Genomic DNA, 27,874 nt, shown 5'->3' on the forward strand with positions numbered 1-27,874 from the left:
GGAGCTAACCTGTTGTAGGTCAACCATTTTCTCCGACGGGTGCAATCCGGCTGCTGTGAACGATCGATCGCAAGTCGCTAACTACCGACGATAACACCCAGATCATCACTCGTCGTCACCAACCAAAGCCACAACATCACAGTTGTACCATCACCCGTCGCGACCACCTTCAAGAAACGATTCAATGAACTATCGTCGTCGGAGGATCCCGTGGCTTTGATCCCTGCCACAGTTGATAGACTCCGACGAAGAACCAGCAAATCCAGCGCCTCCGATTGCCAGCCGCTAAAAATGCTCTACCATCATCGCCGCCTGCAGCCAAACCACCTCCAATCAGCGACTCAACTGATTAGCGCCGACGGCTGGTGTAACACTCGTGTTTCTAGCCTAGGCATTAATATTAAGGTGATAGTCTAGGTTAACCTTTGTAACTCATTTTGAAGAAATGAAAAAGGAATTATGTGAATTCTATGTGTTTTATGTGTTTTATGCTTAATTACTAGGAGTTAATTAATTAAGAATAAAAATGAGCGTCAAAATTAAATTTTAGATAAAGCCGATATCTATTAAGAAAGTTGTAGTGGTCGTGACAAAGGATTACGGATATATAAAGAATCCCGAAATCCGAGTTATAACGAAGAAGTTATGACCTGTCGAAGTTTCACGACAAAACCGGCTCGGTGCTTAATGTCGTAAAAAGTGAGTTTTCGATAAACTACTTTTTAGCCTTAGTGATCTAAACGAAACTTGTAGTGTTCGTTAAACCGAGAGTAGGTATAAAAAGAACGCCCAAATCTGACTTCGTATGAGGAAGTTATGATTTTTCGAAGTTTCAGCTTAGCAGTAGACAGCTAAAAACTCGAATTTTAGATCGAGTGATTTTTAGCCGACACAACCTAAACGAGAATCGAAGGTCTCGTCATTAGTAGCACAACGGTAAAAAGTCTGACTAAAACGGACGTCGTATGAAGAAGTTATGAATTTTTAACAGATTTCCTGTCCCGGTCTGTTAAAAATAATAATATAAAAATTAAATTCAAAATTAGCCGACGAAGTCTAAACGGAAGTTGTAGAGCGTAATTTTACCTACGCGTGCATATAAAGAACGTCAAAAACAGAGCTCGTATGCGAAAGTTATGGATTTTAGAAGTTTTTGCACAAAAACCGAGAAAATTCGCATAGTCACGATTTGCCACGTCACCCTCGCTTAGAAAGTGCCACGTGTCCGAAATTGGTGAGTCAGGCGAGCCACATGTCCGAACTGCTGAGTCATCCGAGCACCTGGCCTGATCCGAAGTGGTCCAATAGCGGTGCGACACGTACTCTCTTCCCTCGTGTCCGAAACCTCGCAAGAATGCCACGGATCCCCCCTACTTCGGACTAGACCTCGGTCCAATCAGGAGAGGACAACGAGGCCTTCGCACGTGCAGCCACCTGCGCACCCTCGCCTGCGAACCCCACCACCATAACCGACTTCGGACCCCTATAAATAGAAGGGTCCTACAAGCCTTCCCGGGTACTTTTGGGATTTCACCATTTTTCACCCCTTTCTTCATATTTTCTTCATCTTAACATTCCCCGAAGCCCCGGTATCGATTATAAGCCCCGGAATACGCCACGAAGTGCCCGTGAAGCCCGGAAAATTTATCTTTTCGGTTTCGAAGCCCGGCTTTTGCAGAGCCCGGTTTCTCAATAAAACTCCCGGTTTTATTAGAAACGGTCGTTTTAGGAAACGAATTGCTGCCCGATTTTCATCAAAACATGTGAGTGTGTAGTTAGTTTCAATTTACACATAGATATGAAGTATTTACCTTAAAATACATGTTATGTGTAAATATGTTAATTGTTTATTTGAGGTGACTGTTGAATTGATGTTTTATACAAGTTTTAAACTGTATATGTATTTTATCTACAAATATGTTGGGTAGAACATGGGTAGACAAAATAGTCGGTGGGTGTTAAAATGATGAGAGGCCTCGGTGTCGGTGTCGGTGTCGGTGTCGGTGTCGCTGTCGGTGTTGTTGTTGGTGTTGTTGTAGTCGTCTAGCGGAGTATAGATGACGGACCTTTCTAGACAGTCCAATGGTACACTAGCAAGTTCGCAACTTGTAGGTGTTGATGAACTAAATGTTCATTGGTGTACTCCAATCCCCCTCATGGTTGCCTTTAGGACATGTATGGTTGAGGAGTCCCCTTAGCAGTAGTGTCCAACCCGATGATATTCCTTAGGTTAAGTCCCTTGTGTTAGGTGTTTAGGGACGTAAAGTGAGGACAACGGGAATGGGTAATCAGGGTTATTGTTGATTGGTGAACTTAATATGTTATTATTATTGTGGGTTGAAAACCCTATATACTCACCAGGCTCCCAAGTCTGACCCACTCAGCTTTTTATGATTATAGGTAGTGGACCCCGAGCATAGTCGGAGGACGATGAGAGATTTTTGATTATAGGCCAGTAGTTGTAAATAACCGTAGTAAGGCTTATAATGTCTTGTTTATGCTTTTGATCTGTATCGGAACATGACATCCCGAGGTTTTGATATATATATGGAAAATATATACCTTCTTAAAGAAGGGTTTTGATAAACTTTTATCATGTTTTATTTTGGGGACCTATTCCGCAACATCTTTTGAAAAGATTTCTCTGATTTTAATTTAAAAAGCATAAATTAAATCGGTCTTTTCTGGCCGAGAAATTAGGGGATGTCACAGCTAGATCGCCACCTCGATCCATTTCTGCAGATAAGGAGCACAATTGGCGATTTATGACCATCCAGCAATAGTAGCTCCAGCGCTAGTCTCTCTCAGTACCGTCAATCGCCACCATCGGATTCAGAGTCTCCAGTCGATTATGCTTCTCTGTCATCTCCGATTAAAACAAGTGAAGGACTCAAAAACTGATAGCAAAAAGGGGCGGCGCACATGTATACCTCCCTACAACCTAATACAACTTACAGCCTCACTCACATGCACATTCAAAAGAAAAAGGGAATTGGGCTAACAACTATTCTACTATTCTTCAATGGGCTCCTACAAAGTTATTGGGCTTTCATCTAATAATTCTCCCTTAGGCTCCTACCAAATCACATTTTATTGGGCTAGTTAAGCAATAAGATAGCCATTGCAAATTAGCCAGCAAGTCGTTTAACACTCGCGCACTACAAGCATAACTTTAAAAAAAATGAAGAGTTGGGCTGATAATCTAAACGGGTTGTTGGCATATTTGGACTCCTCCAGTGGGCTAAGCAATTTCATTTTGGGTTCCTCACAAACTCGGTTATTTTATTGGGTCACCTCAGCAATTTATATGGGCTAATCTCCAAAGTCAAGAGTCAGTCGTTCAACGCCCCTATGTTGCAACTTCGTTAAACAAAACCCGACTTCAGAAGACGAGTTGCATTCAAGAGCACTCGGAAAAAAAAAAAGAGGGAGAAGAGTAGTACGCTACTACTACTCGTGAAGCATTTCGGAATAACCTTCAGCAACTGCGTTGCCTGGCTATCAGCAGTCGTCTTGACCAGCTCCAGGAAGTCTCGCTACTTAATTCTCACCATTCATGTCGACCGACCCCCGCTGGTCTCGCTGCTCAGTTCGAAGCATCCGCGCTGTCTGCCTCCCAGCAGTCGCGCAACCCAGCCCTCAGCAGCCACGCGACCCAGCTTAGCAGCCGCACAGCCCAATCATCAACAGTTACGTTGTCTGACTCCCAGCAGTCATGCTGCTCAGCTCTCGCCAGCCGAGCTACCCAGTCTTTGTTAGTACTTGGGTCGCCTAGCTCTTTCCATCAGCTATGTATCTCAGCTTTCAGCGGCTATACATCCATCTTTCCTTTCTTCGCCTCCTCTAAGAAAAAAAAAGGGGGGGGGGGTGGCATAACACTATGCAGAAGTGATCTTTATTCCGAAAGGGCATAGTTAAAGTACATAAAACTGACACTATGCATGATGGTTCATCCCCGAGCTGACATTGGTATTCCGGATTGAAAGAGTAGCCTCGGGGTCCAACTCTCAGTAGTCTTGTTGCCCAACTCTCAATAGTCGTGTTACCCACCTATCGCTAGCAGCCCGCTGACCGGGCCTCAACGGCCGTGCTGACTAGTTCCTGACAGCAGTTTCGTAGCGCACCTCCTAACAGAAGCTGCACTATCAAGCTCTAAGTAGCACCGCCACATAACTCTCCGTAAACAGCCAAGACACTGAGGCATCAATTATTAGTACGACTAGCGATGCAGCAAAGCATCAGGTACCATTCCGATTTGACCCAGACTTATCACACGAGCTAGACACATAAATTTTAGGGCGCCAAGCTCCGCATGCGAGGTTCAACACCCTCGCCTTGAGTCGTCTGGCTTCTCAGCCCGACTCCATTGTAGCGGCAAGCTCCGCATGCGAGGTTCAGCACCCTCGCCTTGAGTCGTTTGGCTTCTCATCTTGACTTCATTACAGCGGAAAGCTCCGCATGCGAGGTCCAGTACCCTTGCCTTAAGTCGCCTGGCTTCTCATCCTGACTCCATCGTAGCGACACGTTCCGCATGCGAGGTTCAGTACCCTCGCCTCGAGTCGCCTGGCTTCTCAGCCCGACTCTATTATAGCGGCACGCTCCGCATACGAGGTTCAGTACCCTCGCCTCGAGTCGCCTGGCTTCTCAGCCCGACTCCATTATAGAGGTACGCTCTGCATGCGAGGTTCAACACCCTTGCCTTGAGTCGCCTGACTTCTCAACTCAGCTCCACTATAGCGGCATGCTCCGCCAACGAGGCTCAAAGGCTCGCAACCTGCCTATATGAATCCACGCTATGCTTTCCCGCGTGATGTACTTATGATCGCTGGCAGCCAAGCCCGATCCATTCCGTGCGATGCTCACCCGCGTAACATCTCCATGATCGTTGGCTGCTAAGCCCAAGCTATTCTTCTAAGCTGCGTAACATAAGTCGTGCATCGTCGCGCACCATAAGTCGCGCATTAGAAGCCTATTCCACGCCTAACACCGCGCTCTCGGTGCTCCCTCTCTCATAATCATCATGGTTCTCTTGTGCTCTGTCGATTGATGAAGCGTTTTCCACACTACATCCTCCTATAGCGAGGTTATTCTCCAACAAGAAGGTTATCAAGATAGCATCCCCGCAACCTACAACCTCTCAGCATCTCTGTTGCCTGGCCCTCGGTAACGGCCTCGCTGCGCAACCCTTACCTTAGCCTCGTCGCGTATCCCTCAGCACCTTCGTTGCCTGGATCTCGGCAACGGCCTCGCTGCGCAACCCTTACCTTTAGCCTCGCCGCGTATCCCTCAACATCTTCACTACCTGGCCCTCGGTAACAGTCTCGCTGCATATTTCCTACCAATAGCCTCACTGCCTACCCTCAACAATTCTATTGTCTGGTTATCGGCAATAGTCTCACTGCGTGACCCTCGGTAGCAACCTAATCGCAGAGCTCTCGGAATCTCTGCCACTTATATTATGGTCGACAACCTTACGGTTTATTGGTTTGACGACATAGTCTGATGCGGCTACATATGCTACCCACATCAGACTGGGGGGAATCCAGCTACGTGTAGCCCAAGCAAGAAATACCTTCAAGACGGTTATTAATGCAGACAATGTAGATGGATATCGGTGACATTCCATATACGCATGACTACCACAACAATCGTGTCGAATAACAGTCTCAGAGACTGAATGGCGAGCTTATGCTCCTTAGTTACCCCGGCCCGACACTTTATCGACATCAATGCCACGTAACACTCTTTAGCAGCCTCGGTCCGCATGATCACATCAACAGTTACGTTGCATCGCGTCGATCAGCTCGCACTCCTATCAAAAAAGGAGTATCAAGTCAGTTCAAGTTGTATAAGTAATGCTTGGCTCTTCGCACAACCCCACGACTCTCGTGGGCGAGGTTCGGTCATTTCTCTTTATTATTTATTATATTGGTGCTTTATCTAGTCTGACCCGATTGGCAGCAACCCAATTACATCAGACTAGGGGGACTTGACGACACACAGTTTATTTGACTAAGTCCAGTCCGATATCAGTGGCCGCATACCAATAACACCGGACTGGGGGGACTTGATGATGTATGGTCCATTAGCATGACCTAGACAGCTCTGGCACGCCAGCCTCGCCCGACGCTCCTTTGCCAGCCTTGCTGGGGACTCCCTTGCCAGCATCGCTGAGGACTCTCCTGCTGGTTTATATGACTTAGTCCAGTCCCATGTCATTGGCCGCGTACCAATAACATCAGACTGGGGGGGGGGGGACTTGATGATGTATGGTTTATTAGCATGACCTAGACCACTCTAGCGTGCCAGCCCTGCCTGGTGCGCTCCCGTGCCAGCCTTGTTGGAGACTCCCCCCGCCGGCCCGGCCTGGCGCCCCCTGGCCTGACTCTCCCTTGCCAGCCTTGCTGGGGACTCCCTTGCCAGCCTCGCTGGGGACTCTCCTGCCGGCCCGGCCTGGCGCTCCCTTACCAGCCTTTCCTGGTGCGCGCCCGCCAGCCTTGCCTGGTGCGCGCTCGCCAGCCCCGCCCGGCGCCTCCGGGCGGCCTCGCCCAACTCCTTGCTAGCTGGGCCTGAATTGGGCTGGCCCAAGGCCTGACCTAATTCCCCTTGACCTAATTGTCCCCTATATAATGAACAGTACCTCCTCCATGGAGGGGGATCCTTCCCTTTGGCTCAGCCGCCACCCTAGACTCCGGCCGGGTGGCTCAGCCGCCACCCTCCGCCGTCAACCACCATACACCACCAACACCAAGATGGTTCTCTCTAGCTAAAGAGAACCATCTCAGATCTATCAGATGATCTAACTTGACCGTCGGAGTCCGCTCCCGGGGCACAGTCCCTGGGGCGGCTCTAACGATCTTGTCTGTTGTGACCTCGCAGATCCGTCTCCGGCGTAGAAGCATATACTTAGAGCAGGTGGTTCGGAGCCAGGTCGCATCAGTGGGTGTGTGTTTGTGGGGGTGGGTGTGTGTGTGTGTGGGGGGGGGTGAGTGGGTGGGTGTGTGTGTGTGTTTGTTTGTTTGTGGGGGTGGGTATGGGTGTGGGTTTGTGTGTGTGTGTTTGTGGGGGTTGGTGGGTGTGTGTGTTTGTGGGGTGGTGGGTGGGGGTGTGTGTGTGTGTTTGTGGGGGTTGGTGTGTGTGTGTGTGTGTTTGTGGGTGGGGTTGGAGTGTGTGTGTGTGTTTATGGGGGTGGGCTTGGGAGTGAGTGTAGGTAAGTAGGAGTATGGTGGTTGGGGGTGTTAAGGTGAGGGTAGGTAGAGGTGGATGGGGGTGGGAGAGGGTGTTTATATTTTAGAAAAATTTTGAAATTAGAAAAATGTGGAAAACAATGATTATCGGTTTTTCAAAATTTTCCAACTTCTTTGCAATTTTAGAAAACGAAAAATTTTCATTTTTCGTGAAAAATTTAGAAAAATAGACGAACTAAACGCGTTTTCAAAATTCTCATTATTCTTGAAATTTTTTTCCGGAAAACGGCCCATTTTTCAACAACTAAACGCATCATTAGTATTTCAAAAAGTTTTTGTATATTTTTTACCAAGGTTGTGGCTTTAAATGGCCATTTTTAATCAAAAACTAGGAGATATGCCCGCGCTTAGGACGTTTTTTTTAGTTGTTTTTTAAGGTATGTCATCTTAAAAAAAATGCATTTACACGCTTTACTATTCCATTTGATAAATTAAATATGATTCCAAAAAAATATTATTAAAACAAATTACATTTTTTCAATAAAAACAATATAGGGAAGATACTTTGTTAAATGAAAAAGAGAAACCACATAATGTCATCAAAATTTAGGAAAATCAATAAAGAAAGTAAAAAGATTGAAGCTTGTAACAAACCAATCAAAAAGCCCAGCATAAATGTCTTTGCTAAAGTATCACGGCTCGCAATTACAATTTACAAGCTTACAACATCACAATCAACAGCCTTGACTTACTATAATCCCTTCACGAATCTAAATAGAACGCGTGCACAAAGTTTTCAGTAAAATTTTCAAATCACATTTGAAAAACATGGCAGGTGTCTGTCAATGAAAATTCGATTTTTCATCCTTCACATCTGATGAATCATGTTCTTTTCCTGGTTTAAACACCACATTCCCTAAATGAAGAATTGCATCAAGGTTAGTTTAGTCATCTTTCATCTTTGTGACAATGTGATACAGATAAGTTGTTTGACCTGTTGGTGGTTGTTACATCAATCTTGTCGATGTAAATTTACCATTTCCGTGATTTTGTATAAAATTAGGAACCATTTTGGGAGTTAGAGGGATAATTTTCGTATAGAATTATTGTTGACATGGCTGTTTGGGTAAATATCACAACAAATGTAAGAAGTTATAGAATGAACTTGGGTGAAAGTTGTTTACAGTTTATTCAAAACTTACAGCCCTTTTAAATTTTTTTGATAATAAAATTAAATATTGTTTCAGTGATAAACTAATAATGTTATACATATTAACTATTTACAAAATTTATAATTATAAGCAAAGAAATATAGACCGATAAACCTAACCCACTAATCTAGTGTCACGCATTTTTGGCATGTAAATAGTTATAGGTAGGGGTGTGCAATAAACCGCACAAACCGCATAAACCGCCCGCACCGCACCGCATAACGCGGTTTAAAACACTCGCGGTGCGGTTTGTATTTTTGTTAAACCGCATTATGCGGTGCGGTTTGCGGTTTACGATTACAAAATTGCGGTTTAAACCGCACAGCATTGATATATATATATATATATATATATATATATATATATATATATATATATATATATATATATATATATATATATATATATATATATATATATATATATATAGGAGTAGGATCAATTGAGAACACCAAAAAGGTTGAGAACGCGAGAACAGATCTGGACCATTCAAATTTCAAAATCTGAAGCTGAAATTAATTTGACATTTATTTAATTTCCAACTAATTTAAATATTTTTTAAATTTCAAAAAATAGGAAAAGGGTATGACGGTAATTTTCTTTTTGATTCTTTCCACAAAATTAGCAATTATTATATGGAAATTACACTCAGTCAACCTTATTAAAATGAAATCAGCCAAACTAGGTTATCAGAAACCCTATCACTATGTCTCTGCTTGCCGTCTTCTTCATTGTCCCGTCACCACCATCTTCATTTCATCAGTTCCGGCCAAATCACCACCATAAAATCACACAAACACCGAAACGATCACCATACAAGACCGTCAGACCACCATTGGTTCACCAGGACCCTCCTTTAACCTCTTCCAACCACCGTCTACCCTTGCAATCCCCTGTTCTTCATCTCTCCTATCGTGAAAACAGAAAAGGGTTTGAGTATGAAATGGATTCGAAACAGAGAGGAAGCAGACATGGCTACTGTTCGGACCAACAGATTGGCCGATCGGCGCTGTTGATGGTTGAGCAAAAGAGGCGCCTCCTTCTAAAAACCCTCCTTCTTGTTACAGATCCAATAATTGGCGTCCATATAATCATCTATCTCGAATTCATCTTCCCATCACGGCCATAATCATTTCCTTCATAAAACTCACGCTATCATCAGATAAAGAAAGGTATTTTTTGTCTTCAATTTTGATTTTTGGTTTTGGCATAGTATACACACGCATGAATGCAGGAAAGAAGGAAGGGAAATACATGTCTTTTTCTTCTCCCTTTTGGCTTGTGTACTACAGATTGCACAAGGAGCAAACACACATACACCCAAAAGATTCGACCAAGTTCTTTTCTTTTGACCATCTTTAATTTCCTTCGATGCTTTTTAGTTTTTTGTTCAATCTGAAGTAAAATAAATACAAAAGATAAAAGCATTGGTATATTAATTGTTCATGATTAGAACTATTTTTTTAGATAAAGAGATCAAGTGGTAAGCTTTAAGTTTCAATCATTAATAATTATAACATTTCATTAATGATTATAACATTTGTTGTAGGTTTTGGATGCTCTTCAGAAGAGAAAAGCACCAATTTCACCAACAGACAAATTTTGAAAAAACGGGAGCTTGATGTTTCAATTTTGTATTCTTGTATTCTCATAGACGAATTTTCATAGACGAATAAGTAATTATCACATTGTAATTTCTTTTATGTTTTGAGTTATTCATTTATGATTACATATATAGAATAGTTATTTATATTATGTATTGTATTCATTTGTGATTACATAAGCAATTCCTATTTAGATGTTTTCATTCATGACTTAATGTGTATTCAAATGTTTTCATAAGATTAGATGTATATTCATTACTGATTGAAGTGTATTCATTGTTGATTAAATGTGTATTCATAAGTGTATGCAATGTTTTCTATTCAGAAGCAATCCATAGTAGACATGTTCATTCATTTGTGTTTTCTTCATATATGAATATAACTTAATTCATCTATTCATTCAAGATTATTATCGGATTCATATATGATTACAAATATGTTTTATTCATATATCATTACAAATATTCGGATAAAATGATTAATTCGTCAATATTTTTGATGTGGTTGGTAAAAATAAACTTAAAACAAAAAAAAAATTAGTTATGGTAAAAACGTTTTTTAAAATCAATTTATTAATTTTGTTAATTAAAATAGATTATATAAATTCCTAATATTTAGGTAAAAATCTATTAATCATATTAAATCCCATGATTTTAGGAATTCATTAATTACCCATAAATTATCCATAATTAATTATATTGTAAAATTCCTTTTATGCCCTTATATAATGATTGGTTTAGAATTGTTCTCGCGTTCTCAACCTTTTAGGTGTTCCCATTTAATCATTTCCCTATATATATATATATATATATATATATATATATATATATATATATATATATATATATTCGAAAATAATTTGAGAGGTCCTAAATTAGTGACATTATCTTAAGTTTTTGAAATGTAATATTAGTTAATCCAAAATTTAATGCAAAATTTAACGGAGTGACCATATTTTTTTGTCTCAAATTCATTTTCAACTAACATTCAGTGACCATTATTTTATGGTCACTATGTTTTCTTAACTTATGTATATTCATAAGTAGTTAATGACCACAATTCTATGACCACCAAATTTCTTAATGACCACTTAGTGAGCCGTTAGTGACGACAATGATAGTATTGTCATTAAATTTAAAGTAAATAATTACTCAAACCGCATGTAAACCGCATAAACCGCCCGCACCAAACCGCACTGCATAATGCGGTTTTTAACGTTCGCGGTGCGGTTTCTAAATAACTCAAACCGCATGTGTGGTGCGGTTTGCGGTTTTGGCTCTAAACCGCACCGCGTACACCCCTAGTTATAGATATTTCTAATGCCTATTTTGGCATTTAAATACTTAGGCTAAGGCTGCCCGGTATGGGCAACCATAAAAAACGTCGTTGAAATGCCACATAGGCAAAGACCCTCCACCACGTTTTTTCAGGGATGATGTCCCAAACTCACAACGTCGTTGTGAGGCAAATTTTAAAGAAGAAAAACAAAGGAAGTGGAGAAGAAACTCTTGTTGCCCTTCGTTATGATCACAACGCCAAGCCACGTAACACAAAAAAACGGGAGGCTGAGGTGGTGTTTGGGCCGTGATAACGGCGTTTTCCGACGCCAGGTCACAAAAACGCGAGTGGGGCGTTGCCCACACCGAGTCGTCTAAGGGGAGTGATAATACTCTTATCACTTTGCTATTGCCACCTCATTTTTCTCCATTTAACATCTAATTTTAGCATTTGGTAGGGAGTGGTAACACTCCTAGCACTCTATTTTTTTCTTTAGTTTAATTAAATTACTTTATTTTTAATACAAAAACATTTTTATGCACAAATATTAAACAAATTTTATTTTTTAAACCACACACAATTATAGTAGTGAAATTGTAATTGAAAATTTGGAATTTTTATAATAATATATATATTTTTTTAAATTAAAATGTATATAAATTAGGGAGTAGTTGAAAGTTAAATGAGAAAGCTTGAACTCTTTATAAAAATATATGAAATAAATTAAGTTGTTGAAAATAAATGAGAAAGTAGTTGGCAAATATATGGAAAATATATTAAATAAAGTAGTTGGAATTGACGTCTTCCAAAAAACTTTGAATTCAGTCAATGCAATCCACCAAATGTGTTTTCCACCAATCACAACATGCCTTTGGACTCTCTGTCCCCTCGCTACAATGACAATGACTTTTCCGTAACAATCCCCCTAGCGAGAGCTAGGGGTGGTGTTCATCAGCTTGCAGCGAGGATGACGAGTTGTTTTAGCGAGGCCACTCCCCTTAGCCTTATAGCTATTTCTATGGCAATTGGAGATCATAGAATAATAAATAGATTCAAGTACCAATGTAAAGGGCTTCTTCCTTCATTATCATGAATATGTGGATCATTATCATGAATATGTGGATCTGTTTTCCATTTTGTGACAATGTGATACAGATAAACCACTTGACCATATTGTGTAACAACATGAGTGGTCTACAATAAAATCAAAATAGATAATGAATGGAATCTTTGTTAACAATGCCCAAAATTGAATCCATGAAAATGTAACACCTGCAAACTCGGGCAAGGCAAATAAGTTATTATACGCCATAATAATAGCTTTTAAATAGGAGATTATTTAGGGTGAATAATCTTAACTAAGTTGTATTGTTGTGCCTATCTCAAATACTTTTGTATTGATGTGCCTATCCCTAGTACTTTTGTACTGATGTGTCTATCCCAAGTACCAGTGTACTGTCATGTTTACCCAAAGTATTAGTATACTGTCGTGCCTAATCACCTAGGAATTATAGATGTTTGTTGACAAAGGTCTGTTAAGAAAGGTCCCTCGAGATCATCATATTAGGATTAGTGAGTGAAAATAACAGGAGTAGGGTAAATGGGGTTATTTGAACGATAATTAAAGATTATAATATTGTAGGTTGAAAACCCTATGTACTCACCAGGTTTCCCAACCTAAACCACTCAGTTTCTTGTATCACAAGTAGCGATACGAAGATATTGATAGATAATACAATTATCTGTCGTGAGATTAAAAGAATTCGTAGGCTGCTAGAATATTGATGTAAGGCCGTTTATGCTTATGTTTTGTATTAGTTATGACATCCCAAGAATTTTATAATCAATGAAAAACATTTATTCGGAAATACTTTTATGGGGCTAATTCTGCATTTATAAACGAACTCTGATTTAAATAAGCATAAATAAAAAGTTTCAAAATGACTGTAAATTTGGGGATGTCACAGAAACTGAAATGAATTCGTATGCCAATTGTTGACTCTTTAGTAAAATTAGATAAAAGTATGTGCAAATCAAATACCAACTTGATATCCATATACATAAGTTGCATTAATGCAAGCACATTCTTCAAGCAAAAGATCTGCAACCTTAATGGCTCCCGTAACAACACTCCAATGTAATGTTGTTTGACCACTAAGATCCACTGCATTCATATCTGCACCATGCTGCCAGATTCATCCAAATGAAGTTACAACCACATAACCTTACCCATAATATAAACAGAAAGAAGAAAAAAAACCATAATATATAAACAAAATAAAGGGGATGCAATTGAACATAACATTATATGCTACCAAGTTTCATATTGTGGGGAATTCTTTATCCAGAAATTTAACGCCAGTTTCCAGGTATTTTGTCTTTGGCATTTGATCATTTATATGTTTGCAAATTTGGTCCCAAACGTCGGGCGTAAGGATACGAACGCCAGGCGTTGGCGTTTGATGTGTTGGATGCAGGTTCCCATACAAACGCCAGACATTTGTATGTGGACGTCAGGCGTCCGAACGCATAGAAAAAATGTAACATCCTAAAATTTTCAGACTAAAATTTCATTTTTAATTCAATTCAAAACATCCAGTAATCATGTCAAAACAACCAAAGTGTATCATAGTGAAATAATATTAGAGTACAAATCACAAAATCACATAATGCTGAAAATATGGGCGGATGCGGTGCGATCAAGTCGGGCCCTTCCCTTTCGAGTTGGAAGTACCTGAAACATAAACTGAAAACTGTAAGCACAAAGCTTAGTGAGCTCCCCCAAAATACCCCATACCATACATACATAACAGTCAAAACATAACCGAGTCTATTTCACCCCCTTCCATCTCTTTCAACTGGTATTGGGTATATTTCAACCCCTTCTGTCTATTTCAACTGGTACTGGGTCTATTTCACCCCCATCGGCTTCTTTCAACCGATACTAGGTGTATTTCAACCCCTTCGGTCTCTTTCAACCGGTATCGGGTCTATTTCACCCCTATAGCTAGCTTATAATCATATCAGTAAGAGTCAAAGAGACAACAAACACATGCAAGCAATACAGGAAATTGTCACGAAGACAATTATTATCCTACCAACATAATCTAGTGGGCCGACATTGGTGTCTTCGACCCACGAGTATAGTGAAGGAAACTCACCTCGTAAAGCAGCTCAAAAGTCAACATGCTCTTAAAATCCCACAACAGATGCTAGATGTCACCTAGATAATCACACAAGACAAGACCTTAATCTATCTACTAAGATATCAAAAACCACAAGCCCAAAGTCAACCCTCAAGGTCAACGGTCAAAGTCAACAGTCAATGTTGACTTCAATCGATCGCCACGACGTGGTCTTTCTTGGCCACGTCGTGGTCCACATGCGTCCCAACAGGTGGGAAAATCCCAACCACCACGTCGTGGTTACCTAGGACCACGCCGTGGTTGCCGATGTCCCAACAACTTAATGCATTAAATTGACACTTTTGGTCCCTTAACTTTGAAATGTTAACATTTTAACCTTTAACTTTCCAAGCTTCATATCGACTAATGATATGATTATCATTTAAATGGTTTAATTATGTAAATAATCATTTATTTAATTACTTAATTAATTTAAGAACCTAGTCTTAAATTTTAGGATGTTACAGTTATCTACTCCTTAAAAGAATTCCGTCATCGGAATTATATCGTGTGCCATATCATTAGGATTTCATCCCATTGCTCTTCAATTTCTTTGATGACCATATCACCATGGTCATTTTTTCATAATTGCAATCCATTCTAATGGTTCATATTAAGTACATCATTAGAGTTTATTAACCCTCTTGGACACTTTTACCCATTTGCCCCTTTTTTTGAACTTTTAACAAATTACTCTAACAATGATATCGATTATTTTAAAACATACAGTCTCATCATATTACAACAAAGTTTAAAACATGTAAGAAGCCTTACCGGGTCCTTTCAACCTTTAAGTCAAAATTTATCTATTTCCTTACTTAGGTTTCGATTTGCCGACATATGTCCCTAAGACCATCTCCAACCCACTTCCATTTTTCCCCCAAATATGGAGTAAAAGATGGGATAAATAGTGTTTCATCTCCAACTCTACTCCATTTTTGCCCCATTTTTTACCCCAAAAAGTATGTTCCTAGTATATTCCATTATTCCAACTTACATAGATTGTCAAACACACTCCTCTACTAATTTAGTTTTAACAAATATATAATCTATATTTTTTTCATTACATTAATATGAAGTAAACAAGATTATATTTATAATACACTTATAAATAAATATTATAAATGCATTTATAAAAATATTACACATACACACTTTTAAATAAATATTATACATGCATAGATAACATATTTATGCGTTGGAATAAATTTCCCACAAATGATCAACTAACGCATCTCGTAGACTGAAGTGTGCTTCTTTATCGTTTTTTAAAATTTCAATTTGACGAACAAAAAACAAAGTTTATATTTATAATTAATTAATATAATTTAGACTAAACTGCACAAATGGGCCCTGTTGTTTGCTCAAAATTGTCACTTTGGTCCAAAAAAGTTTGGACTAGCACCACAGGTCCAAAGTTTTCATTTTGTTGCGAGTTCGGTCCAAAGCACTTTAAAAATTCTTCAAATGACGGATTTGCCCCTTTCTATTTGTTTTTTCCTTTTTTTTCCTTTATTATTATTTTATTATTTAATTACAAAGGGTCCCACCTTCTCTCTCTCTCTCTATAGAATCCATTCTCACGGCACCACCACCCGTTTTTTATTTAGGGACTTTAACGACTTGCTTCAAGAATTTTAAATGCCAAATGATAGCTTAAACAGAAATTTGTGAAGCCAAATTACTGAAAATTAATGAATATAACTAAGAACTACAAGTTGCAGCATGGAAAGATCATTCAGACAAAAGATCAAACATTTGGTGGGCATCAACCATACTTTGTATAAGAAAATGCAGCAAGAACGATCTTCACATGAGAAAGAAGATAATAATTGTGTTTGTCAAACACTCGATTCATACAACATAGATTAACTCACACACTTCAATATCATGTCATTGGGTTGAACCCACAAGACAAATCGATTCTGCATCAAAAATTAAAACCAATTTTCTCAAACTCATAGGGTACACCCAAAACCTGCGACTCAAGTATGTGTGTGTGAGTGAGTTTGATGTGAAGACAATCAGGCAAAGATTATGATTATCAAGCTTACCAGAACTTAGAACTTTGATCTTGATCTCAATCTCCCCCTACCCCCTTTCTCTCTCAATTTTAGGAAATTAAGAAAATTGAATCGGTGCACCATTCTATCTACATTTTCTTATAGATAGAACTGGGAGAGAAGTGGAAATGGTAGTTCGATTGAGAACCGATTTTACAATCGGAAGGATCTGTCGTTTCTTTGCAGATTTCAGAGTGGATTCCTCAAACCCACTAGCCGCCAACGAACAGAGGTACCCCATTGCTGACGTGAATCAAGTCGATTCAACCAACAAAGTGCTAAATTGGATGAAAAATCAAAGGGTTTCTACAAGGGGGTTTATTGTAGAAGACGATGAACAGTACTTGCCTCAATCAGGTATTCTCAGACCTTGTTCCTCACTAGCTTCATCTTTTTCCATATCTCTATTCTTCCATGGATTCAGAAAAAAGAAGGAGAACGGTAATGAAATCGTTGTTGGTGGGTTTGGGTTGCAAGGAGGAAGAACAAGGGGAAGGGATTGTATGTTCTCAATTATATGTGTTAATGTGTGTATACATATACGTTCTTGATTGTGTATGTATGTTCTCTCTTAGGAGCAAAATAATCATTCATCAGATTCTATATATGTTTTTGAGGAAGAACACGATCAAGGAGAGAGAGAGAGAGAGAGAGAGAGAGAGAGAGAGAGGGACCCTTTGTAATTAAATAATAAAATAATAATAAAGGAAAAAAGAAAAGGAAAAAACAAATAGAAAGGGGCAAATCCGTCATTTGAAGAATTTTTAAAGTGCTTTGGACCGAACTCGCAACAAAATGAAAACTTTGGACCTGTGATGCTAGTCTAAACTTTTTTGACCAAAGTGGCAATTTTGAACAAACCACAGGGACCATTTGTGCAGTTTAGTCTATAATTTAATATGTAACAAAATATTATAAGTATTAAATATTATATTTAAATTATAATTAGTAGGTAGAAATGAACTAGAAATGTATAAATATATAAACAGAGGGACTAAAACCGACAACGCAAAGTTCATCACAATTTTGGGAGAAATGAATAGTATAACACCATATTTGGTGTAATACTATTCACATCCCCCAAAATGGGGGAATAAATGGGGACGGTTGGATAAGATTGAGGGAAGAAATAAGAGAAAAAATGGAGAATGGAAGTGGGTTGGAGATGCTCTAAGTGGTCAAGTGTTTTTAAAATATTTGTTCCAACTATGCCTTACCACGTTATTGAGCTACTTATGGCTTTCAATGACTTCAACAGAGCATGACATCATGCTCTTAACAATATCGGGTTTCTTACATTTAAATAAGAAATATTTGATCAAAAAGTGTCTAATTTCTCTAAAATAAATTATATTATCAAAGCTTAATTTTGGCATAAGAATGTTACGTGGCACATAGAGTTAAAGAAATCGAATTGTACTTACAACTTCTTGTATAGTTACATCTTCTTTCTAACAAAACATAAAAACTCAAATTTTCCTTCTCATTTTTCTGAATGCAACAAGATGTAACTATAGAGGTCGAATTGGAATAAAATCAAAGAGTGGTGGTCTTATATGAAAACATAAAAGTTTAGTGTTTAATAGCAAAGTTAAAGGGGCAGTTTTCCTGGTCCTGATACGTCCGTCATGAACCCTAAATTGTAAACAAACTTGAATTGATTCTAATCAGAAAGAGGTTCGCTATGACGTTTCGATCTGTGTTCGATGCTGCCTTCATTAGAACTGAATTCGATCAAGCTGGAATCAATACTCAGTTCATCCCTTCAATTTGGAAGTAAATTCTCATCTTCCCTACGAAATCTGGATTTTGTTCATCTTTTTTGGTTAATATATTGGTTAGGTTAATTAATTACGTCTGTAGATATGTCGTACAGAATCCTAATTGTGAATGGCGAGAGATTCCTTCATTGCCTTCCGCAGCTTACTCGTTACTTTCTTCCAAGTTCAAACCCTGCACTTCTGTCGTCGACTCCGTTCTCGACTCCATTGATCAAGTCACCACCAAGCTCCTCATTAAGTTGCAGGTGCGTTCCCTCATTCCGCGTTTGTACATCTTAAACCGTGTAAATATGCGATAAATAATCTCGTTTCATTGGTTTCACACCATTTTCTTTCCCATTTTTGTTCTTTCTAGAATGGAGCATCGGTAGAAGCTGTGATTATGAGATACGATACTCGTTTAGGGAAATATGGAGGCAAGCCTCGTCCCGGTGGTCCGAGATCTACCTTATGCATATCCTCACAGGTAAACCATTACCCCATCCATTCCTTCCAAACTGAAATTCTTTCCTGATTTGAGTTCTTCATTTGATAGATTCAAGCGACATTTTGCTGTATATTTATCTGTAATAAATTTAATTTCTTGATTCTTCAACACAAATCATTCTCTTCAACAGGTTGGATGCAAAATGGGCTGCACATTCTGTGCAACTGGAAGTATGGGATTCAAGAGCAACCTCTCAACAGGAGAGATTGTAGAACAATTAGTACATGCTTCTCGATTATCACCCATTCGCAATGTTGTTTTCATGGTAAATAGTAAATACCTCAAAAAAAACTTGTTTTCCTTGAAATTTATGTCACTACAACTGATATTATCACCATTCAGGGAATGGGAGAGCCATTAAACAACTACAATGCTTTGGTTGAAGCTATTCGAGTAATGACAGCATTCCCTTTTCAGCTCTCACCCAAGAAAATTACTGTCTCAACGGTTTGTTTTGTTTGCTCCATTTTACATCCTCAATATAATCTTTTTAAGAACATTTCTTGATTCATATCTATGATTCTCATAATTTCTTGTAGGTTGGAATAATTCATGCAATAAACAAGCTTCATGGTGACTTACAAAATATAAACCTAGCAGTGTCTCTTCATGCACCAGTTCAAGATATTAGGTGTCAGATAATGCCTGCAGCTCGGGCTTTTCCTTTAGAGAAACTAATGAATTCTCTAGCAGAATATCAAAAGAAAAGGTATCTCTTTTTTTTGCTTCTTTTTTTAATTTCCTCATAGTGTAAAATTACTAAAATACCCTTCTGGTATATACTTTATAGTCAGCAAAAGATTTTCATTGAATACATAATGCTGGATGGTGTGAATGATGAGGAGCAGCATGCCCACCAGCTTGGTAGATTGCTTGACACATTTGAAGTGGTGAGATTCAAATTTGTTTTTTGAGTAAATTACAATTTTGGTCCCAAAAACGTTTTCTCTTGCAATTTTGGTTCTTACTGAACATTATGGTCCCTGTTTCAGGCAAAATAACTATATTTTCGGAACCAAAATTGTGAAAATCAGATGTACTCAAGGCCCAAAAATAGTCATTTTACTAGAAAAATGTACTAAAATGTTACAAGAACATCAAATAAGGGTGAAAAGTGCAACACAACTTTTTGGGACCAAAATTGCAAAAATCAGATATACTTAGGGGACAAAAATGTAATTTTGGTCTCAAAAAGTTTCTCTTGCTATCTCTGTCCTTATTTGAGGTTTCTTGTAACGTTTTGGGTTTACAGTTTTGAGTAAAATGACTAATTTTGGTCCCAAAAATATAGTCTTGGACCAAAAAGGTTAAAAAAAAAAGTAAGGACCAAAATTGAAAACTCAGCTATATTCAGGGACCATAAATGTAATATACTCTATATGTTATTACTCTTTGACAACTTCAAGTTTGAACTTATTGTTTTGTAATTTGTAGGTGATAAATTTGATACCTTTTAATCCAATTGGGACACTTAGTAAATTTGGGACTAGTGGAGATGAAAAAGTGACAAAGTTTCAAACAATTTTAAGGAGTAGTTATAATATACGAACTACTGTTAGAAAGCAAATGGGACAAGATATAAGTGGTGCATGTGGACAGCTTGTCATTAATTTGCCCAACAAGAAATCTCCTACATTAACCGACATTGAAGATCTTCATCTTTAACTACATAAACTGCCACGTGTCAAGTGTTGGTTTTGTAGTTAGTTCAATTCGGTTGTTGGTTAGTATAGACATGTATAAGTATATAAATTTTGTCATGTATTATTATTCCATCACCATTAAGAATATCATGCTTTATGCCTTTTTCATCTTGTTTTGTTTTCTCTATTTTTTGTTGATCTTCAAAATGAAGATGGTAAAGTTTGAAATTACTTTTGTTTGATTGTTAGGATTATATGTGTTTTAGTTCTAAATTTTATCTTGTTGTTTAATAAGAAATTACATATAGAAATACTAGGGAATGATAAAATATGTAAAAATATATAATTTGAGTTTTGTTAAATGTAATTATGCTATCAAATAATACCTAATGTGTGAAATTCATCCATCTCATTCAAATCAAGATAATCTTATACAAGTTTTGACACATTCTTGTCACAAAAAATGCTCCAAAATTGAAAACCAAAGCAACAAATTAAATATCATTATTAAATCTAGTCTCAATTAGCCCATAATTTGAACATGAACCATTTTATCCGGAATGCTATCCACCTTCAAACTCACACAACTAGAAGCATTACTCACAGGATCCACCACCTTTACTTCATACCCACCATTAAACACCGAAACTTGACAACTTCCATTAAAATCCGCCATAGCTTCAATCTCCCCAGTTCTCCATTCTTCCATTAACCCATCAATCAAATCCCCAATTGGCGTATTCACCAAATTCTCATCAGCCATACACATCACATCACATCCATCAATCGACGCACCTGTCCATATAATCATCGCCTTCACAGCTTCATGTGAAAACGACTCCCGAAGTATCTCCTCCAGATAAATCACCTGTAATCCACTCGAATTTTTAAGGTTTGGATCCATTTTAACATCCAATTCAGTCAACCATATCGGTAAATCCGTTTGACTCAACGAGTCAAGCGAACTTCTCACAAAATGAAAATCAATCGGCTCAGCCCCATAATGCGATTCCAACCCTATCCCCATTTTGATCTCGCTATTCCCTGGAAACGACTGAATCTTCTTCATCCTTCTCAAGTATTTCCCAGGAGGAGCGTATTCATCGTTCACATGTTCAGTGGTGTTAAATTCATTCATGAACAAAACCGCATTCGGATCAATTTTATGAACTCGATTGAAAAACATCGACGACGCGTTCTTCCCGAGTCTCTTCTCGAAGAAGTTATGATGCAGATTCTCGTTCATCACATCCCAACCAATCAACCTTCCTTTATATCGATTCACCACCGAATCAACTCTTCTGTTTGCTGCTTCTAACAATTGTTCAGGTGATAATTTCTTCACCCATTTTTGGTTGTATTTCACATCGTCCCATAAGATCGTATGCCCTCTCACGATTATCCCGTGTTCATCTGCAAATTTCATCATGGCGTCTGGATCTGCGTAGTTTTCTTGTCCCTGAGTTGCTTCAGTCCAATACCATTTGAGCTCATTATGGAAATCTGCAGCTGTGAATCTTGAAGCAAACCATTTTTTGTAAGCAGTGTTGTTGAGTATTCTATGAGTCATTCCACAACCCCAGTGGAAATCGGAGGTGAGTTGCTTTATGTACAGTTTTGCCCCTTTGACTTTTGTTCCATTTGCATAAGTTACCTTGAAAGTTAACTCTGTTTTTCGTCCCTAATAACAGGAATCCGTAGATTTATAACAGGTTAGAAGCAAGAATTGCAATGTACATTGTTATTTTGAAAAATCTTCCAAATTATAGGAATGTCGTTCAAATATATGGGTGAAATTTGGAATTTTTAAAGTATAATGTTCTAATAAGAAAAATATTAAAAGTACAATGCCTTAATATACACTCTATTGGTTTGTTTATTATAACATCATACTTTAATTTCTTCCTATTACAACATTGTGCTATGAAAATTCTGTCAAATTATAGCAATATCATTTAAATACAAAACAATTTTCACTGCTATAGTTTGGTAGAGTTTTCAAAGTACAATGTCTGAATAAAAAAAAAAACTATAGTGCTATAATTTGCTAGATTTTTCAATGCATAACATCTTGATAAGAAAAAAAAAATACAATACACAAATAAACGAAAAGAAAATGAAAGTAAGATGCTACAATACACAAATAAACAATTGTTGGTGATTTTAGTGTTATTAATATATTTTAGTGTAGTTAGAATTGCTATTGAGACAAGTTGTTGAGTTCTGTTTGCTATTTGAGATTGGAGGTGCGGGGTGCACACTCGGAATGTCAAATGTGAACTCAGGAATACAAGGGTCCGGGGGCAGTGTCCTTGCGGGGTCCAAAGGGCAGAGCCCCTGGCGGTGGGTCAAGGGGCAGCCCCGAAACTTAAACAGATTTCTATATCAGGAAAGAGTCCATCCATGCAAATTCCCGCCAAAAATAGGTTGGGACATCATGATGATGTCAGATTCGGTTATGTCTAAATAACCATATTTCAACCATCTTTTTGGCGCCAAAATGGATGTAATCCCCATAAACCAACTGTCAACCGATATTTCTATCATCTATATAAGGTTAACTGAAGTTCCAAAATTCGGTTGGAACATACGCATACGAAAATAGATCATTCAATCTTTGTCTCTCACAACAACACATCAAGCAAAAGTATAATGTGTTTCACAAATTGAATTAGGCCTGCAATTTAGATTGATTTTGTTATTGGATTATCCCACTTCTGAATTCGTGTATCCCATACAATAGGGATGAATTACAGATTTCAGAAAGTTTTTTAAAACACGATCCTAGAATCTATCCAAATAATACATAGTGTGATTCTGATTCCCTATTTTGTAACAACCTCTAAGATTATTTAGAACGATTAATTTACCTCATTGATCTTCTTTTCTTGGTAAGATCGCCATTCTTGTTTAGTATACGGACTGAATAACGTTGCATATGGGTCAAAGCTATCATCATTGACTTGGGCACGAACTGCATAATTTTTTTTTTTTAAAAATAAAGATATTTTAAAGATAGATCGATAAAATGAGCAAATACACCTACAAAAACACATAAAAAAACACACATAGTAACCTAGGATAAGCAAAATGCATGGGAGAAGAAAGACTACAATGAGTGTCTTCATCGGTTGATTGTATTCAACGAAAGTGTTGGGTTTTTGAGATCCAGAAGTGAATGGGGGTCTATATCTTATCTTAGTAAGCACATGTGATTGTGAATGTGAGAGAATCTTTTTTAGACTTTTCTTATTGTTTTTGGACCCCAAAATCAAGGTGAATGAAGATAAATAATTGCCTCGTGATGCATATGCTGTTTTGTCAGTATTAACAAATAATAATAAGTTCCACCAAACAAAAATAAGTGTTTTTTAATTTATTTATTGATTTCAGAAACAAATGTGATCAAATGGGAACTATAGATAAATTCCAATACCATTAACGGGAGGTCACGTCTAATTGTTGACTTTTTGTATATGGGTGGGTGCCTAATCATTCACGTCGGATTTGCAAAATCTGGTAATCTGTATCTGTAAGACGAGACGGTATGGGTCTAATTTTTCTCTTTACGGGTGACGTCGACACGCCATACTGGCGTGGTAACGGGGGAACACTGCCCCCCTTCTCGTTGCTTCTCATTATGGCGGAACTCGTGGTCGTTACGATCGATTGAAACGCGATGAATTTGAATGTTGGGGTGTATTGGACAGTTGCAAACGGTCAAAACGTAAATTACAAAAAAAAAAAAAAAACTTTTAGTTTTTTATCTATATAAATACTAATTTTAACCCATTTTTTTAAACCTTTCTCTATCTTATACACATACTTTCTTCAAATTTTAAAAAAATGGAGCAAAACCCAAACACCCCCCTCCACCATCAAACCCAAACACACAACCAAACACAACCCCGCCTCTCGGATTTTCGGGTTATGAAAATTATTTCAACCTTTTATTGTCTCAATGGTCACCACAAATCTCATACCAAGGCGCCGCTTTCAATCCCACTTCACCACCACTGCAATTTCCCAAGTCACCTTACCTTCAACAAAATCTATTTGGTCAAAACCCAAATTTACAACAAATTTTTTCCTTACTTTTGCTTCGATGCAACAAACAACCAACCAACCACCACCTACAACACAACCATCGGTTGAAGTGGAAGCGGGAGGTAGTAGGAGAGGGAAAGGGAAAGAAAAAACGAAAAGGAAATCGATAGCGGTTGAAACAGAAAATGACGACGTTCCACAATGGTGGACACCGGAGGAGGAATATGCTTTGACGGCGGCTTGGTGTACTACTTCAAAAGACGAACTCCGCGGAAATGGAATGAAGAAAGGAGCTTATTGTGGGGCGGTGCGCGACAAGTTTCACGCTATTTTGAAGAAAAATCTGTATCGCAACAATGGCATGTTGAGCAACAAATGGAGTCAAATAACTAAGCAGTGCAGCAAATTCAGCGATATTTACAATCGGCTTGAGGCGCAACAGCAAAGCGGAACCAACAACTTCGATTTGTTCAAATCTGCAAAAGAACAATATCGGGTCGAAATGGGACATGTTTTCGAGTTTGAGAAATCATGGGAGTTGTTGAGGGCAGATCCAAAGTTGAATAAAACGCCTACATCGTCGGATGTTTAATCCAAAAGGTCTCGCAATTCGAGCCCGGTCGACGTGTCGGACGCACAGACTCACATCGACCTAAACGCCGACACCGATGAGATCCCGGATGATATCAAGGAGATATCCCCATTAAGACGACCGCCCGGACGCGACAAATCGAGGCGCGCTGCAAGGCATGCGGAGGAGGTTGAAGCGAAAGCAAAAGACGCGGCGGAAATGAGAGCGAAAATCGATGAGCACACTTTATTAATAAAAGAAAAAAATGACTTGAAACGTCGTCATTTGGAGTTCCTAGAAAGGCAGGCACGGGAGAAGCATGAGCAAAAATAGAGGGAACTAATGACACATTAGTTGTCAATTCTTCGGACGAGCAAGGAGGGTTTGACGTCTGATGATCTAGCGGTGCTACAAACGATGAAGGAACAAATTAGTAAGAAATATTTGGGTTAATTAGGATTTTAAGAGTAATTTGATTGGTATTTTAGGAGTATTGTTGAATTAGCAGTATTGTTGTGTGGTTTTAGGAGTAATTTGAATGGTATTTTAGTTATGATTTTAGGTTTAAAATTATGTTTTTTTAATTGTAATCGTAATTTTAGATTTCAAATATTATGTCTTTTTTTTTTGGTTTTTAAAATTTTATGTTTTATAAAAATATATTCATTTTAGTGATTAAAAAAACGTAAAAAGGAAAAGAAAACGAAAAAAGATAAAAAAAAACGAAAGGAAAAAAAAATCAAAAATAAAACATATTTATTTTCAAAAAGTTGGTGTTATAACAAGCAAACCATTTCCCCACTTGGTGTTATAACACCATTTGCTTATGTCGCATGTGAGGTGGCACAATTTGGTGTTGCATCTTGTTGCCCACATCCAATGCTCTAATCCTTGTTTTTTCATCCCGATCCAACTCCTAGCTAGTAGTCATGGGGTTTTGTATTTTTATATATTCGTCCCTTTCAAAAAAAAAAAAAAATAAACATTATTAATGTAAGGAACAAACTTTTTTTGTTCTATTTATATCCTTATGATTGGGTTTAATAAGTTTCACCGGTTAAGTTGATTTTTAGGGATATAAGATTAACTTTTGAAGAAAATATAGAATAAATTTAATTATCGTCGTACAACGAGTGAGATGGCAAACAGACACCACATTGATTTTTTTGTGTTACAAAATGATTATCCTAAACTTTTTCGGACACCAATGTTTTTAGGTAAACAAAAAATATATTTTTAATGTTTCTTATACATCTTTTGTGTTTTTATGTCGTTATTAGATGCCAGTATTTTATAATCTATTGGAACGCCAATTGAAACTCTGACTTACCTTCGGCTGTTCCAACTTTGACATTGCACACATGCTGCCACCAACTAGGGATGTCAACGGGGGCAAACGGAGCGGGGGTTGCATCCCCCGCTCCTACCCCTGAAATTCCTCCGTTCCCCCGCCCCCGTTTGGGCTGTCTTTTTTGGGATAAAGAAACTGTTTTTTGGATTAAAATAAACTATTTTTTGGTAAAAAAATAGTTATATATACCATAATTTTTCATGTTAAAAACAAAAATATTATAACACCTCACAAACATTATACTAACAACTTAAAAACATGGTATTTTGTTTAATTTTGGAAGCTCAAAATCATTGTCATTATTTATTATATTTATATAATTAATATATATTAATATAAATAAAATATTAATGGGGACCCCATTGGGGGTTTGGGAGGGGACTGCCCACCCTGCCCCCGCCCCCGAATATAAAACATGGGTTAACCTTGTCCCCGCCCTCGCCCCCGTCCCTGGTTTTTTAAACAAATATCCTCCATACAGGTCCAGTGGCGGAGCCAAAATTTTTGATACGGGGGAGAAAACACTGTCAATATTCAAAACATGATACAATCATTTTAGTTGGGGGTACAATAAATTAGATCATGTTTACAAATAATTTATTATATATATATAAAACATTTTTTTTGGAGATGTTGTAGTACCCCCAATACCCCATGTAGCTCCGCCACTGTTGGGGTCCCACGGGTTCGGGGTCCCATGAGATTTTTTGACATCTCTAATCCCTCTTAAATGATACAATTGTAATCATATGTATAGTGAGGCGTAATGTATTCATCTACGCTATATATAGATGGAAAGAGTTAGGTTTTCATTTTGACCTCATAATATACTTTCCAGATTATCTATATGATGCTCTCTTGCTTTTTATCTCTTAGTTAGGGTTTTGTGTTCTTGATCTTTGTTAGGATATAAGAATAGAACAATATTGAGGGGAAAGTGTAGTGTAGGATCTGTGTAGTGAGGTTTATCTTGTAAGTAGACTTGTTTTTTAATGTGAAGTTGATAGTTTTATATTTTTGACATAAGTACATGAAATTTGATTTAAATCCAATACATGTTGATCTTATAGAACGACCAAGTATGGAATATTATCATGTGAATCAAAGGGATGAGATTAGAAGAGCATACTTGCAAAAAGGATCTTGTCAACCTCAAAATCATGATTTTCCACAACGTGATTTTGGAGGTAAAACTCGAAGATTTAATCTATCTTGGTTTGATGATAATATTGGTTAGAATATAGTATAAAATAAAATGCCACATGCTGCTTATGATGTTATCTATTCAAATCCAATATATCAAACCAATGTGGATTGGATTATTTGGTGAAATCTGGATTCAAAGCGTGGAAATCAAGACTAAATCTTCACAAAGTTGAAAATCCATACAATATTGTTGTGCAAATATGTTAAAAATTGATGAACCAAGCACAGTCGATCATGTATGTTTTTGAGAAACAAACTAC

General features: G+C 37.9%; 2 protein-coding genes and 1 long non-coding RNA gene across 3 annotated transcripts; 2 read left to right on the forward strand and 1 right to left on the reverse strand.

Annotated features, from left to right (window-relative positions):
- Nucleotides 1-18,131: 18,131 nt before the first annotated feature.
- LOC145123611 (Radical SAM superfamily protein) lies at nt 18,132-20,607 on the forward strand. The gene is made up of 8 exons (XM_079058810.1): nt 18,132-18,304; nt 18,392-18,554; nt 18,665-18,775; nt 18,927-19,061; nt 19,139-19,243; nt 19,336-19,505; nt 19,587-19,686; nt 20,231-20,607. Exons 1-8 carry the CDS (start codon nt 18,213-18,215, stop codon nt 20,459-20,461), a joined length of 1,107 nt encoding a protein of 368 aa, XP_078914936.1. The 5' UTR covers nt 18,132-18,212; the 3' UTR covers nt 20,462-20,607.
- A 224-nt stretch (nt 20,608-20,831) lies between these two features.
- Nucleotides 20,832-23,669, reverse strand: LOC145124915 (endo-1,4-beta-xylanase 5-like). The gene is made up of 3 exons (XM_079060393.1): nt 23,516-23,669; nt 23,310-23,413; nt 20,832-22,120 (listed from the first exon to the last, which is right to left on the reverse strand). The coding sequence occupies exons 1-3, from the start codon at nt 23,565-23,567 to the stop codon at nt 20,963-20,965; spliced, it is 1,314 nt and encodes a 437-aa protein (XP_078916519.1). The 5' UTR covers nt 23,568-23,669; the 3' UTR covers nt 20,832-20,962.
- Nucleotides 21,908-22,287, forward strand: LOC145124916 (uncharacterized). The gene is made up of 2 exons (XR_013715735.1): nt 21,908-22,034; nt 22,131-22,287. It is a non-coding gene; the product is annotated as an uncharacterized LOC145124916 (long non-coding RNA).
- Nucleotides 23,670-27,874: the final 4,205 nt, after the last annotated feature.

Source organism: Lactuca virosa, chromosome 7, assembly GCF_052849685.1.
Source record: "Lactuca virosa cultivar CGN04683 chromosome 7, Lactuca_virosa_CGN04683_v6, whole genome shotgun sequence".
Taxonomy (NCBI): Eukaryota; Viridiplantae; Streptophyta; class Magnoliopsida; order Asterales; family Asteraceae; genus Lactuca; species Lactuca virosa.